The 13466-nt window shown below is 49.8% G+C and overlaps 1 protein-coding gene across 8 annotated transcripts in view; it reads left to right on the top strand.

Moving 5' to 3' along the window:
- The first annotated feature begins 256 nt into the window (after window positions 1–256).
- MLPH (melanophilin) overlaps window positions 257–13466 on the top strand; it is a 31942-nt gene continuing 18732 nt past the window's right edge. For 3 of the 8 annotated variants that reach the window (XM_053982702.1, XM_053982708.1, XM_053982706.1), the window contains exons 1-5: window positions 5305–5619; window positions 9522–9743; window positions 10852–10988; window positions 12405–12443; window positions 13036–13130. In XM_053982702.1, coding sequence (XP_053838677.1) covers window positions 5387–5619; window positions 9522–9743; window positions 10852–10988; window positions 12405–12443; window positions 13036–13130 — 726 coding nt within the window. In that variant the 5' untranslated portion in view covers window positions 5305–5386. Of the gene's footprint in view, window positions 521–5304; window positions 5620–9521; window positions 9744–10851; window positions 10989–12404; window positions 12444–13035; window positions 13131–13466 lie in introns of those variants that run through there. The other 5 variants (XM_053982701.1, XM_053982707.1, XM_053982704.1 and 2 more) reach the window with 4 other exon arrangements.

A 13466-nucleotide genomic window follows, 5' to 3' on the forward strand; every position in this document is an offset into this window, starting at 1 on the left:
AAATGAGGGGGAAAGGGCTGGAAATGTGAGGTGAAAAAGGGTGGGAAAGATGAGTGAAAAAGAGTGGGAAAGGTCAGGGGAAAAAGGAGACAAAAAATGAGGAACATGATGGGGAAGGGGCAGGAAAAGACACCTAAAATGAGGGGGAAAGGGCTGGAAATGTGAGGTGAAAAAGGGCGGGAAATGTGAGAGAAGAAAGGGCGGGAAAAAGGAGGAATAATGGCGGAAACGGTGAGGGGGAAAGGAAAGAAAAAAAGGGTGGGAAAATGAAAGAAAAAAAGGTCTGGAAAGATGAGGAGAAAAGGGAAAGAAAAACAGCCGGCAGCCCCAGCACGGTGAGGACGAACGCTCCCACAGCCGAGCTGCCGTGCAGAACCTCCCAGGGAAGCTTGGTGTCGCTCCAGGCCTTGGGAATGCAGCAAAGCAGGGCGGCTGGAAGGGAAAGAAGCCTGGAAGGAGCCGTGCCGGACCCTCCGCTCTCGCCGTGCTCACCTGCGTTCCCAGGAGGGCGCAGAAGGAGGTGGGAAACCCGCAGGGCTGGAGCTGGGACACCCGCCCGGCTGGAGCTGGGACACCCGCCCGGCTGCCACCCGCGGCCGCTCCGCTCATCCCGGCCGGGTTTCGCATTGGAGGGGGATTCTACTTATTTATTTGTTTTCCCGGCGGAAAATAAATAAATAAAGGAGACAACTCAGACCCGCAGGGAAAAAAAAAAATCCAAACAAAAAGCCACGCTGGAGGCACTCCAGCACGTGGTCTGGAAGGGGAAGGGATCAGTGGTGTCAGACCCCGGCCGGGTCCCAGAGCACGCCCAGCCCCGGGTGAGGGATCTCAAACAGACATAAAGTCAGTTCTTCCTCTCAGACACCTCTCCAATGGCAGTCTATGGGGTTTTTATATAATATATTGCGTTGGAAGGGACTTCAAAGCTCATCTCATTCCACTCCTCTGCTACAAGCAGGGTCACCTACCACTGTCCCAGGGTGCTCCAAGCCCCGTCCAGCCTGGCCTTGGACACTGCCAGGGATGGAGCAGCCACAGCTTCTCTGGGCACCCTGTGCCAGGGCCTCCCCACCCTTACTGTAAAAAACTTTTCTCAGTGCTTATATCTATATTGACCTCTATCCTTCGGTTTAAAACCATCACCCCTTGTGCTGAGGGGTGGGGCATCCCCAGGTGTGGCTGGTGCGGGTGATGAGTGGGACAGCATTTGGGGACCCTGGGAAGATCTTTTTTCTTTCTTCTTTCTGCTTCATCTTCTCCATCCCTCACCAGTGCATCTCAGTGCCTCCAGTTGCTCCCCAGTGCATCCTTTTGACCCCAGAACAGAGGCAGGGAGTTGAGGGGGAAAGGGGTTTAAATTGAGGGAAAACCGTCCTTTTCCATTATTATTTGTATTTAAACTAAGACCCCTTCACCTGTGATTTAAAGGTTATCAATTGACCAAAAACCTGCCTTTTCTGTGTTTTGGGGGTATCAATTAATTGACCTGGAATCCCCATTTTCCAGTTTAAATGAAAAAGAAAGAATTTTTTATGTCATGTGTTGGGTTTGAATTGAGGGCAACACCCCACCCCCACCCCCACCCCCCATTTTAATAATCTTAAGGTTTAAATTGAGAGGGAATCCCTGTTGTCCCTCACCTTTTTAAGGCTAAAATTGAGGGATATCATCCCATTTTTCCCATCATTTGGGTATGGGTCCTATGGGTTGTGAGGGCTTTGGGAGCTCTGAGGCCTGTAGGGTCCGTGTAGGCTATAGGGTCTGTAAGGACTATCTGTTATATGAGGGATGTGACAGCTATGGGGTTTGTTTAGGGTTATGGGCTGTGTTAGGGATGTGAGGGCTGTGGGGGCTGTTTGGGGTATGTGGGCTCTGAGGTCTGTGTAGGGTATGGGGGCTTTGGGGGGCTGACAGTGCTGTGAGGCTCATGGGGTTTTTGGGGATCTCTGAGGGCTGTGGGATCTGTGAGGTCTGTGGGGGCTGAGAGGGCTCCCTAATGGTCACGTTGGTTGGGAAAAATGTCCTTATATCTTCAACCCCATGAATGATACTCCACAAACTTTGTTTTCATGTTCTCAGTGATAGTTTCCTAATTGCTACAGATGTCAGAGCAGCGTTATCCGTGATAATTAAAGTTGAATGGTTATTTTCTCTAAGTGAGGCTGTTGGGGTCATTCCAAATGAGATGTGGTCATGCCATAGCATAATTTAATTGCTGTATTAATGGATGAAACCCATGGCAATCCCTCGTGAGTCACATGCAGAAATAGCAGTGGCATTGTATGCTCCTTCCCTGTCCTGCTTGTTCTTCTCCGCTATGATGGTGCTGATAAGGTGTCTTTGTAAAGCTGCCAAGAAACTGAAGGAAGAAGGAATGCCATCCCAGCGAGATCTCATGACTTGGAGATGATTGTAGAAGGATGGGGGGAGAGGCAGAGGCACCCAGGAAACTCCAGCAACGTGCCTGTTGGAGCTCCTGTTTTTGTTATGCTCCTGTGAATAAGGGTCCTGTGACCTCTGCCTGTGGCTTTGAAATGGGCTGGAGGTGCCCGTGGATGCTCCTGGTTCGACTCCATCTGGCTTTTGGAAACTCCTCTAGCTTGGCCAGGTGTTTGGGATGACCCTGTGTTGAGGGGAGCCAAAACACCCATCGGTGTTGATGGAATGAGAAGCAAAGCTGGAGCTGACTCCACTGTAAATCACCATTTCAGCACCTTGTGCATGCACATCTGCCCTCAGCAGCACTTAAGGCAGCTCTTTGGAAAATTGGGTACTGGAGAAATTAGTGGGGTTTTGCCCTTTGGTTTGGCCCCTTCAGCAGGAGGCAAATGAGGATGTGGGAGTGTTGGATGGCTTCACTGAGGTGGTGTTTGCTGTCTTTAGAAGCAACTGGATATTATCTTCGCTCATCAGTTTTGTTGAACTCTGATTATGGATTTACTTCCAGTTATCAGTTAAAACATTGTGAAATGAATGGCTGGAGGAGGGCCAGGCCACATGTCCCATATATCAGTTTACAGTTGTCTTACAAGAACTGCAAAGATAACAGTTCATGTGACTGTTATTTTTAAAAGAGTGGCCCTGCAGCTAGAAGTGCATTTCTCTTAAAGATGCCCCAGAAATCCATCATTTTCCCCATGTGGCAATAACTAAAATCAGAAATGGAGCCTGGGATCCATCTATGCCTGGTTTCCCAGGAGAGGCTTAGCTTATGACACTTCCCTCTCCCATTTTGCCACCAGGTCCCCGATTCAACTGGAATCAAGGTCCATTTGAGCCTCCAGCTAATAGGAAACACGAAACTTTCCCTTTACATCCCTGCTCCTGATCTCCACCACACACATGTGTGGTCACTGCAGGGGCTGGTGGACACTTAGGCAGATATAAAACATCATCTGGCCCTACAACTTGGAATCATAAAGGGTGGAAAAGACTTCTAAGACTGACTCCAACCATTAACACTGCCAGTTCCACCACTAACCGTGTCCCCAAGTGCCACATCCATGTATTTTTTGGAGGCTTCCACGTGACAGTGTCTGCCTGAGTGGTTCTGGGTGTGTGGTTTGGTGGTTTTTGTTTTTTTCCCTTTTGCATGAGTTTGTAAGATCTGGGAGCCTTTATTCACGGTTGTATGATGGGAGAGGGAGCTGTGAGTGGGGGCAGGTTTAATTGTCCTCCTTAAGGCAGAGGATTGATGGAAGCTGGTGATTGTCTGAACTGCTAAAAAATCCAACAAACTGCTTTGAAAGGGAATAAAAAAAAAAGAAAACAATTCTATCTTTGCTGTTATGCACACCAGTGGGCTGAGGGAGGAGAGTTTTCCTAAAGAGACTGTTCCCAGGCAATAATTTGCCAACGGAATACTTTGAATTTATTCCTGCACCCGGGACATTTCCCTTGAGGTGGTTTTCTGGCTAAGCCCGCCCTTTTTAGGGGGTATTGGCACTGCTGAACACTGGCATTTTTTCCCCATGTTCATTGCATAGCAGGCCACATCTTCCTGATTTAACGCAACCCCTTTATCCTTTTGGACGAGAATGTATTGGGATCTAGGGCGGTCAGAGCTGCTGGCGCGATTGGAGCGGGAGGCCCTGGAACAGGGGCTCGTTGTGATGTTAATTAGTAGCTATTGACCGCTCCCTGTTCGGATGCAGTGGGGCGCAAGGGCTCTCAAACACGCTTACATAAGGACCTGCCCGGCTGATATCTGGCTCCTGCCAATAAACTGATTGCTTTTGTCGGGACCTCTCCTGGACGAGGAGCTGGAAATCAATTTCTGGCTTCCAGGGAAGATCATGCATCCCCGGTGTCCAAGCTCAAACACCGCATCTGTAGTTATAGCCTTTCCTGCACAAAACCCATCCTAATTCGGGTTCAAAATGCTTTTCTGGCTCTGTTCATGGAGTTTAAGCTAATCTGTGTTTCAAGTGAGTTACCAGGGTGGATAATTCCCTGTACCCCTGGGTGGGCAGCAGGGATTTTAGTCCCACCAGGCAGAGGTTTTCCTCTCTGGTCTTGCTGTCTTGCTCCCTGTTCACATTCCTGTCAGGGAGAAGGAAAAAAAAAAAAAAAAAAAATACAGAGTACCATCAATATTTGCTCTGATGAAGGTGAGAAATGGGTTTACTTTAATATCCCTAGACACAGAGGGAGTGTTTTACTGGAGCAAGGCAACAGCTTCGGCCGTCGGATATATATTACAATTTATATCTCTTTGCTTATGTGGTGCATTTAAAATCCTGTCAAACCGTCTTTTCTTGCTCACGGCAAGCGAGGGAAGTGCTGCGTCCTAATTAAGCTGTTTGCCACCAGCAAAGCTCAGCTGCCCAAATTGCTGTGAGGGCAATGCAGGACGCTAGTCTCTGGTGTGTGGGGGGGGGGAAAGCCAGATGCGCCGAAGTTTTCCTCACAAACTGCTGCTAGGGGCAAAATGTGTGTAATGAGACGAGACACAGAAGAGCGGGCTGGGGAGCAGAGCACCCTGGTGGGGCAGGAGCCACCGCGATGGAGCCGGTCCTCCCGGGCGTGCAGGCACAGCTCCTCCCGGGGATGCTCCGCTCCCTCCCAAAGCCCCGTGGCCTGCCTTCCCCGGGGAGGCGTTTGAAGGCTCCCTTTCATTCGCACACCCTGCATCAAGCAGGCAGAGTAAACATCTCCCGTAGCCCCAGCCGGGCGGGCGAGGTCTGGAGCGGCTGCAGCTGCGGGCAGAACCCCGGGGGAAGGCAGGGCCGCCCTCCCGGCTGGCGAGGAGTCCCCGCAGCCGATAGGCGCCGTGCCAGCCCCGCTCGGCGGCCGGCTCCGCGGGCAGGCTCGCCCGGCAGAGCGGCTGCGGTGCTGGCAGGAGCCGGCTGGCCTGCCCGCAGCTCTGCCCCTGCCCGGTTATATGGGCAGCCGCGGAGGTGGGGCTGAGCTCTTCCCCCTTCGTCAGCAGCATCCCAGGGTACGGGACAGCGAGCGCTCGGGGGGAGCGAGTAACGGGAGCGGCTTCAAGTCTCGCCGAGACGAGATGGGCAGGAAGCTGGACCTCTCCAAGCTCACCGATGAAGAAGCCAAGCATGTTTGGGAAGTCGTTCAACGGGACTTTGATCTGCGGAAAAAAGAGGAGGAACGGCTGGAGTGAGTATCTGCTCTCCGGTCCCTGAGTTGGGGGCAAGCCAGCCAGAACCTCGGGTCCCCGTGGGCTGTAGGGATAAAACAACCTGCTGAGGCTGTGGGCGAGGAAGGCAGGCAGGAGACCGGGCTGTGGAAGTCAAACACGGTTAATAGATTGCGTTATCAGCGGCAAGGTGACGCATTCGGGCAGCAAAGGTGCAAACTGGCGCCGTGCCACCGGCAGCGATGCGGATCGGTGACACCGCCGCACTTTATGGGGACAAATACCAGGAAATACCAGGCTTGAGGCTGGTGTGGCTCTCAAGGGCAGGCTTCACCCGGGAGCAGAGGATGGGATTTGGCTCCCTTGGTTTCGCTTAATGTGATGGGTCTCGTGTGTTTTGGGCAGGAATTGGTCAGTGGGTCCTGGGAATCCTGAAAAAATAACTGAGAGGAGTAGTAAACTTACTAGTAAACCTATTTTAGTAGACTTAAATACGCAATACCAGGGGCTGTGCTGTCCTGGAAAGATTTTAGGGGCCCACAGATTGGGAAAAGACTGAAAAGTCACTGGAGCAGCAAATTCTATGAACTTCTAAATCCTTATGAACAGGGTGTTGGACCAAAGTGCTGTTTAAAAAATGTTCTGTCAAATGAAATTAAGTTTTGAGCATGAGAAATCACAGGGGTTCAGGTTTTGTTCATGAACTTCATCAGATGCTGAACTTAATAATGCCTCAACATATTTCAAGAAGCTGCAGTGACCCTCTTCAGGGTCTGGCCAAGTTATCGTTATCCCAGAGGGATGGTCCATGCTCTCAGACTGGATTTGGGCTGTGCTGCACTCCCACTGAGCCCTCAGACCCTCCCAGCTCTGAATTTTGTGTGCCAGGGCTGGTGTTGATACCAATGCCTGGAGACCAGGAGCTCATTAGTTCCTCTATCAGATCCAAAAGAAGGGATAAGGAGTGATAGCCATCCTCAGTTTGGGATATCTGCATCCCTCAAAACCTTTCAATCATGGGACCCTCTCCATTTACACCAATGGCTACAAGAAACTCTCCTCAGTTGTGTATTTTTCATCGCCCTGATTACTTTTTTTTTTTTTTTTTTGCCTAAGAAAAGCCAGCCTGAGTGAAGGGCAGAGATAATTCAATATCATCATCTACTGCCTTCCTCTGCTGGTAGCTCTGAAGAGCAGGAAGGAGATCAGACAGGGGTATTTTTAAAAATTATCACCCTGCAAAGGGTGAATGTCTCCCTTGTGATGCATCTAAGCTCAGCCTGGAGGGAGGAGGTGGAGACCTACTTTGCTGTGCCCTGCAGCAAAGAATTGGGTGAGGTGAATTCCTTCCTTACTCGACCTTGGCGCCAGACTGGCTTATCTGGGTCCTCTCTGATGCCCAGGAAGCTTCCAAATTGAATACCATGTTCTGGGAGATGCAGGATGGGGGAAGGTCTTGGGATGCTCCTACCCAGCTGCTATCTCTCCTCCTAAGGACCATTCCCCTGGTTTCTTATTTTTATTTTCTTCTTTAATCGTGCCCTGCAGAGGGCTGGCATTAAGCATTCTGAACTACAGAAATTTCTGTACTTTCTGAATAATTTCTGCAACAGACCAGACCACCAGCCTGGGAAAGTATGCCACATTCCTGAGTGCTGGACATGGAGCTACACGAGAATTTTCTGCCTGTAACAAGCTGGGACATGATGTGACATTACGGGAGACCCTGCAGCCATTCACTCCTTGCTCTGACCAGTCCCATTTACTTTTGTATTCATTTACTTTTCTATTCATCGGGCTTGTCTCAACCTGCCAGCCTTGAAGAAATGTCCTGTCCACCCCCTCCTCAGCTTGGTCTTTTTCTTCCCTTTTTTATTGCTTCTCTGTATTTTTTTTTTTTTTTTGGCAGAAGCTATTCACCAACAAGGGACAAAGGCTCTAGCTGGCCACAGACGGCACAGGCATGTGAAGGCAATGCTTTGCCCAAAAAACTAAATAATGACCATTTTGAGAGGTCTCTCCCTGGTTCTTTCCTGAAACATCCATGCCCACAACCCCATTTTTGGGGGATGGCTCCCTGCATCTCTCCTGGAGCTCTGTAGGTCCAATCCTGCTGCAGCTGGCATCCTGACACCACAGATTTATTCATACTGCCGTGAGCAGAGCAGAGAAGGGGCTGGCTGGTGCTCCTGCTAGCAAGAGGAGACAAGAGGCATGCGGTTCCTGCGGGTTTTAAACTGGTTTGGCTGAGACTCTTCCTTCCTTTGGCAGGTCTGCTGGGTGAGGGAGGAGAGCTGAAGGGATCCAACCGGTCTCTGGGAACCAGAAAAAGCAGTTCCAGTAAAAAAGATTGGATCCTGCTGGCAACAGCCTTAGCACGGGAGTGGAAAAGGAGTAGAGTCCAACCCAAGGGTTTTCTATTTCAGGGTTTCTTTTCAGAAGTCACTTAAATTTACTGCTGGGACACTTGCACCACTTTGTCCAAATTCACTGCTAGTGAAGGGTGGAAGGATTATACAAACCAGGTGCCCAGTTTTCTGTCTTTATGCTGGTTTTTACATCTCCCACATGCAAATGCCAGTTTGTGTCACTCCTGTGTGACCACAAAGAGAGGAGTGACATCAAAAAATGTGTCTTGTGGTGTGCTGGCTGCCAGCTGGCCAGAAAATTCTTCCTTGTGAAAAAAAAAAAATCAAAAGCTGAGCCCTAATGTGCAAACTGATTAAACAGAGATTGGCTTGCTTGACATGCCTGCCCTTCCCACTGCCAGTCACACCACTGCTCCCAGGGCCAGCCAGGCTCCTCTTGTGGTCACCCCAGCGTCAGTGTGGCAGGGCAAGCATCACCGTGTGCCTCGTGGTCCACACTGTGATCCTGAAGCAGCCTCCAGACCTGATTGCTTGAGGGTTTTAACCCAAGCTGACTTCTGCTCTGGAAAACACAGCTTCCTAACCCTGTCTAGAGAGAAAACAACTTTCTAGGACCTTCCCTACAAGTCAAACATTTTCCTCTCAGCCATGGCCCCAAAGGCAAACATACCTGAGGCGGTGCGTGGCACGGGCAGCAAACAGAGAGCTTTTGGGCAGTGCAGGGTGCCCCACCAGCCTGGCAGGCATCTCAGCTGTCCCCAGCTGGCCCCAGCTGGGGCCTCAGCCTCATGCAGACACTCTTTGCAATGGGGACCTGCTCTGGCAGCCAGGTCTGGAGGGTGAAGGAATCCTGCAGGGATGCACTGCCAGGTGAAGGTGCTCTTGGAAAGCGCTTCCCTTTCACGGGATTGTCACAAGTACCTCCTCCTGCTGCATCCTCTGAACAGCCAGAACCTTGTTGCACAGAACTTAATAAAGTTCTCTGCTGAATTTTTAGTACTGTAGGACTATATTAAAACCCCTTTTAATCCTTTTTAATCCCAGATTTCTTTTCTTTTTTATTTTTTTTTCCCTTTTTAAAACTAAGAATTCCAGAAAGATTTTAATTCCCTGCAGGACTCCAGGCTTGAAGACTGTGTCATGTTGGGATACAGCCACAGGGTTTGAGAAGAGCTGCTCTCCCGAGGTTCCTGGCATTAGTGATAAACACCCTGTGAAACAAACAGGACAGGTTTTGGCACAATCACTTTTTTTAAATATGATCCTAGCTGGTCTTGTCCAACTCAGAATATTCTGTGATTCTACTATTAAATTAAATCTAATATTAAACTCCAGTTACCCGTCCTGAATCTGGAGCCCACTTTGTTGTTAGCTTATTTAACTCGTGATATGTTATTTATTAGATTTGCCCTACAGCTGTTTCCACAAGCTGCAGACTTGCAATGTTCACTGGAAAATCATTCCTGAAATGATTGTGGCATGATGGGCTTTGCCATGTGAGAGTTTGCAGTGAGATGAAAACAAACTCAAGTTTTTGGGGGTGTTTCCTACAGGGAGCTGAAATGCAAGATCGACCAGGAGAGCAGCAAGAGAGAGTTCCTGACCAATCAGTCCCACCTCAACGAAACTCACTGTGTGCACTGCCTGCAGCCCTTCAAGTTCCTGCTGAACAGCAAACGGCAGTGCCTGGACTGCCACTTCTACACCTGCAAGAACTGCAGCCGCTACAACAAGAAGGAGCAGGGCTGGGTCTGTGATCCCTGCCGCCTCTCCAGGTGCTGCTCCTCAGGGAATCACAGGATGGTTTGGGCTGGAAGGCACCTTAAAGCCCATCTTGTTCCACCCCCCTGCCCTTCCACTAGAGCTCTGTCTAGCCTGGCCTGGAACACTCCCAGGGATCCAGGGGCAGCCACAGCCTTTCTGGGCACCCTGTTGCCCTTTCTGGGCACCCTGTTCCCTGTTCCCACCCTCACAGGGAAAAATTCCTTCCCTGTATCCCATCTAACTCTGCCCTCTGGCAGTGGGAAGCCATTCCTCTTGTCCTGTCACTCCAAGCCCTTGTCTCAAGTCCCTCTCCAGCTCTCCTGGAGCCCCTTTAGGCACAGGAAGGGGCTTTAAGGTCTCCCCAGAGCTTTCTCTTCTCCAGGTGAACACCTCCAGCTCTCCCAGCCTGGCTCCAGAGCAGAGGGGCTCCAGTCCTCAGAGCACCTTTGTGGCCTCCTCTGGTCTTGTTCCAGCAGCTCCATGTCCTTTTTTTTGGGGGCCCGAGAGCTGGAGGCAGCTCTGCAGGTGGGGTCTTACCTGACTGGGGCAGAGGGGCTGGCTGCTCCCCTGCTGGGGGATCAGCCCAGCACACGAGGGGGTTTCTGGGTGCCAGTGCACATTTCTGGCTCTTGTCAACATTCTCACCCTCCAGCACCCCCAAGTCCTCCTCCCCAGAGCTGTTCCCAATCCATTCTCCACCCAGCCTGTATATTCGCTTGGGATTGCTGCAACCCAGGGGCAGGACCTTGCACTTGGCCTTGTTGAACCACATGAATTTCTCAGGACCCCACCTCTCAAGGCTGTCACAGTCCCTCTGAGTGTCATTCCTTCCCTCCAGCATGTGACAGCACCACACAGCTTGGTGTGTCAGTGGACTGAGGGAACACTCAATCCCATTGCCCACGTCAGCAGCATATATGTTAAAGAATTCCAGATCCCATATCAGCCCCTGGGAACACCACTCCTCACTGCTCTGCTCTGAGGGACAAGGGGATGAGGCTCAACAAGACTTGCCCAAACTCAGCATCCTTTTAGATGAAAGCATGCCGTGTTTTTGTTAAGATACAGCTTTTTGGGGGAGGGTCTGCTCACCTGGGTGTGCCTCCTCTCTTTGGGCAGGATCGTGAAGATCGGCTCCCTGGAGTGGTACTACGAGCACGTGCGGTCCCGCTTCAAGAGGTTTGGAAGTGCCAAAGTGCTGCAGTCCCTCTATGGCAGGCTGCAGCCAGGCCAGGGGCTCAACTCTGCCTTTCTGGGTGAGGAATGGCCACACTGCTGCTCGTGGGGAATCTGTGCTGCACCACCTCGGGGTGCAGCAGTGTTGATGCTGCTCTGAGTGTCGTGGGGTACCAAGACTGCTCAGAACATCTCAGGGAGGAAGCAGAGGTTCAGGGTTCTTTGTTCAGTCACAGAGCAGGTGTTTTTGATGGCTTTTCTACTGTTTAGTCTTAAGTTTTTACCACAGATTGGAGAATGTAAGATAATTACAGTTGGAAAACACTTCTAGATCATCCAGTACTACCAAGACCACCATTAACCACATCCCCAGGTGCCAGATCCATGTGGTTTTTTGAACACTTCCAAGGATAGTGGTTCCACCACTTCCTTGACCACCCTTTCAATGAAAAAAAAAATTCCCTAATGCCTCATGTTTAATTTTCAAAGTCCCACGTCCTGCAGTTTGTAAGTACATACATTTGCAGCTCTTTTTTTTTTTCCTTTATTTTTGGTCTTTTCATCGCAGAGCTTGTGGAATTAACCCTAGTTTAACCTGCAGGATAAAACCAGCCCTAATTTTTTTATCCAAGACCTGATGATTTTTACAACCAACCCGATTATCCCCTGGCACTGACAAAACTGTGACAAAATTGGTGAGCTACCTGTCACCATAACTGTTTTCTTCAGAGCTTCATGGAACTTCCATATTTCTGATTTTGGTCCAAGAGTGCATAAATATATGCTTATATTAATATAGCATTATTACTAACCAGCTCCTCGTTGTTATAGAGCTCCTACTCCTTGGCCTGTTTCCTTTGGAAGCCAATGTGGAGTTTATTCCCATCTTGAGGAGCCACAGAAAAGTTTGCACACATACCATTGACATGACCTGATTCAACTGCTCCAATCACTCTTTTAGCCAGGCCACTCGTGGCAGAAATAGCAGCAAAAAAAATTAATGGACTGAGAGACAATCCATGCATTGTTTGGACCAAAAATGCATCAAAGCCCACAAAGCCCAACCAAGAGTGAAGGTAACAGCGCCTTGGGCTGCTTTAAATTGAGATTCTGATGCCTTTTTCAAAGGGAAATGATTTTGTTGTTTATTACTTCATTAACACCAGTGAATTGGCTTGACCCTCAAGCAAGCAAGAATCTCCTCCTGGGATGTATCTCCAGCCATCTGCAGTTGGCTGTGCCTCCCTCTGCAGCTCCCAGGCATGTTGCATCAGCCTGGGGAAGCAGTGGTGAGCGGCTCTTTGACTTTTAAAAGTCAAGTCCTGTCTCCAAGCGCCTGTTTTGTTCCCTCTAAAGAGCCTTTTTAACCATTTTTTCTTGTGAGGGCTAGAGAATGAGAATTCCAGTTAGCCATGGCTCTGAGGCTTGCTCTCTGCTCGAGGAACAGGAAGAAAATGTGATTATTCATTTTTCCCACCATTTTTCTCTTTGTTTAGGTCTTCATGACAGAGTTTATAGCCTGCCAGACATTAACAGTAAGTAAAAAAGGGGATTACAGTAGGGGGCTTGCAGTTCAAGTAAAGGTTTCCAAAATCTTTATCTCTTCACATCCCCCCAGCTGTGGGCATTTCTGGGGAGATTTGGAGTGGTCAGACCAAGGAAGACGTTCCTACACTGCAGTGGAGATGGACTGTAGTGCTCAACCCCTGCATTGTGGTACATCTCAGGTCTCCAAGGGTAGATTTGGATACAACAGGACTTTTAGTTACATGCCAAACCTGAAGTTTGCAAGCACTCGTTATCTCAAAGCAATGGGTCGTTGATAAACAGAAGAGCTGGCTGATGGGAACAAGGAATAGCTCCTGAGCCTTCAAGCACTGGAGTCACCCAGGTGGACCTCGGGGTGCTTTCTGTGGTGCAGGTGCCCCTTCTCTTCCACATCTGTGATTTTGCACATCTGGCAGGGGAAGCAATGAGAGGCCAGCAGAAAAAAAAAAAAAAAAAAAAATTCAGGAGTTTCTTCTAATCTGGGCTTTTTCACCCCATGTAAGAAGCATGGCCTCGCCTGCAGGTACACTGGTGTGACCACCAGGGTGGGGACTGACCTGCTGCCTGTGTCCCCTCCAGGAGAGTGCCAGCTGCTCAGCAGCCGCGACGCCGGGGATGACAGCGATGAGGAAGACAACGTCCTTGGTGGGGCTGAAGCAGAGCGCTACAGCAGAGTAAGTATTTGGTTCTGGAGCTGCCTCACTCTGGGCCCCTGGCCTGCCCTAGGTGATGCTGGTGGTGGCTTTCTGTGCCACTTTCAAAACTGGACCTTTCCCTCTGGTTTTCTTCTCTGAGATATGCTCCTCTCCCAGTTTGTGTAAAAACAACCATGTCAGAAACATCATAAATACTTCTGCTCTGGAAAAAAGACCAACTCCTAACACTATGGACATCACCAATTAATATAAACTGCTGCTACCTGTATAATGAGAACCCACCTGCTTTGGGTTTTTTAATAATGACCTCCCAAATATTCAGAGACATCTGCCTGCAACATCCTTCTTCTGAGG

The sequence above is a fragment of the Vidua macroura genome, chromosome 7 (assembly GCF_024509145.1).
Source record: "Vidua macroura isolate BioBank_ID:100142 chromosome 7, ASM2450914v1, whole genome shotgun sequence".
NCBI classification, from domain to species: Eukaryota; Metazoa; Chordata; class Aves; order Passeriformes; family Viduidae; genus Vidua; species Vidua macroura.